The sequence below is a fragment of the Bison bison genome, unplaced genomic scaffold (genome assembly GCF_000754665.1).
Source record: "Bison bison bison isolate TAMUID 2011002044 unplaced genomic scaffold, Bison_UMD1.0 scf7180017845905, whole genome shotgun sequence".
Taxonomy (NCBI): domain Eukaryota; kingdom Metazoa; phylum Chordata; class Mammalia; order Artiodactyla; family Bovidae; genus Bison; species Bison bison.
This window is the reverse complement of record NW_011476478.1, coordinates 13,187-15,026: the sequence shown is the minus strand read 5'-3', so window position 1 is coordinate 15,026 and position 1,840 is coordinate 13,187. Positions and strand designations below refer to the sequence as shown.

The following is a 1,840-nucleotide window of genomic DNA, read 5'->3' as shown; positions in this document are numbered from 1 at the left end:
CATTTGGTCAAGTTTTACTTCTCATTTCTATTCTAACAGAAAGCAATCTATAGTGACTGAGCTGCCATACATTAATTATCTTTGAAAATACTCATGAAACTACGGAATTCCCCCAAGAGAACAAAAGAAACTATCCATTTATTTGGCTGAGAACAAAAGGCAAACATCCTTCATGTGCTGCTGACAGAACAAAATGCTACCGGGAAGAGAACTTAACATCAGAAGCAGCAGCCCAGACATGCAACATGCCCCCCAGCCCCCGCCTAATACATCCTAGTAGATCCTACTTACCGTTGGGATCGCCGTGGTGCAGCTGACCCTTCTGAGCCGCCTCTGCATCAGGTCATGCTCCATACCATTAACTTCTGCCTTCAAGCGCTCTAGCTCCTCTTTCTCAAGTTTCAATTGCTTTGCTAACCTCTCCATCCTTGCTCGCTGATGTAACAGCAAAGCTATAGCATTACAGACAAAGTCATTGCAGAAAATAACACTGAACAAGTGACAGGGACATCTGTACATGCATGGCTAATGTATGAAATACCCATAAAGACCCCGGTCATTCAACTTCAGTTGACATTTATTCTAAAGTCTTGCTAATGTGATTTGGCCTTCCTGTGTACTTTAATTTGGATCTGGTTCCTTCTGCCAAAATAATATCATCTATACATTCCTCCTCTTCTATTGTCCTTAGTTTCCCTAAGATTGTCTTCAATGATCCCTGGGTGTCATTTCACATATACTGAAAGAATAGTCAATTCTCCCCTATCTTTTAACAAACTTTTAAGATACTTTCTTCTCTTTATACTGAGTTAGGTCCACTGTGAACTACTCCAATAATGTTTTTCATTACCAACCCTACTTCCCATAAATACACAATACTTAAAACTTCCTCACCCCCTTCAGTCCATCCACTTAAAAAATATTTAAATTTTTCCCTGTGATAAGCTTTAGGCCACCCTCTATGAGTCACTTTTTCCTACTCTGTAGTTGGTGTTTTGGACTATGTTGATTTCACTGGCCTATGATTTTCTCCCAATGAATGCACTTCTTAACATACAGTCTTTGAAGGCACTCTTATCATGACTACATTTTTCTATTTTAAAGTAAAATCTGTAGATGATTCTGAAGCACTAACCCTATTCTTAATAGCAATGCTACTGCCAAATATTTAATACATAGTACATTAATTAAACACCTAATATAAATTGTTTACTTTGAGTAGGAGATTGCCATCGCCCCACAAAGACAATGTCATATAAAAGGGCTGAAATTACCTTGTGTATAAGCATAGTCATCAGATCCAGAACTGGAACTTCTCTGATATTTATGGCTTCCCTTTTCTCCCCCAGAGCCTGGTATCACTGAAATGGGCTGGATAGGTTCTGGGGCTGCAGAACGTTCTTCTTGGTCCACTAAATTTAACAGATTTTCAGTCATGGCTCGGCCTACAGTGATTTTAAAAACGGTCGTTGGGTTTGGTATCATCCGAGGAGATGGTGATGGAGCACAAGAAGGTCCAGTGGGCTGTGTATATGTAATATACACAGGATTGACAGTAAACGGAGGTTTCGGTTGACTGGATATCCCTCTAGAAGGAGAACTTGACGGTGGTGTGGTGGCTGTGTACAATGAGTGCTGATTCCGTGGAGATGGCTGGTTACTGATAGGTGAAGGACTCCTATTCATGGCTGTTCCAGATCTCTGAGAGGGTTCGACTGTAATTTCTATCTTCTTCATGGATCCTTTGGGTAAGCTAGATGTTGTATATGGGAGATAGGCTACCGAATGGCTTCCCTGTTTCTGATAGCTAGGAGGTCCTTGTTGATATGGATGGGGGGGG

At 40.9% G+C, this 1,840-nt stretch overlaps 1 protein-coding gene across 1 annotated transcript in view; it reads right to left on the bottom strand.

Annotated features, from left to right (window-relative positions):
• Positions 1–291: 291 nt before the first annotated feature.
• The window catches only part of TAB3 (TGF-beta activated kinase 1/MAP3K7 binding protein 3), a gene marked incomplete at its 3' end in the record, with an annotated part of 10,137 nt that continues 8,588 nt past the window's right edge, over positions 292–1,840 (bottom strand). Inside the window, exons 4-5 of the mRNA XM_010837770.1 lie at positions 1,275–1,835; positions 292–452 (exon numbers count right to left, since the gene is read on the bottom strand). Of these exons, the coding sequence (XP_010836072.1) occupies positions 292–452; positions 1,275–1,835 (722 nt within the window). The remainder of the gene's footprint in view (positions 453–1,274; positions 1,836–1,840) is intronic.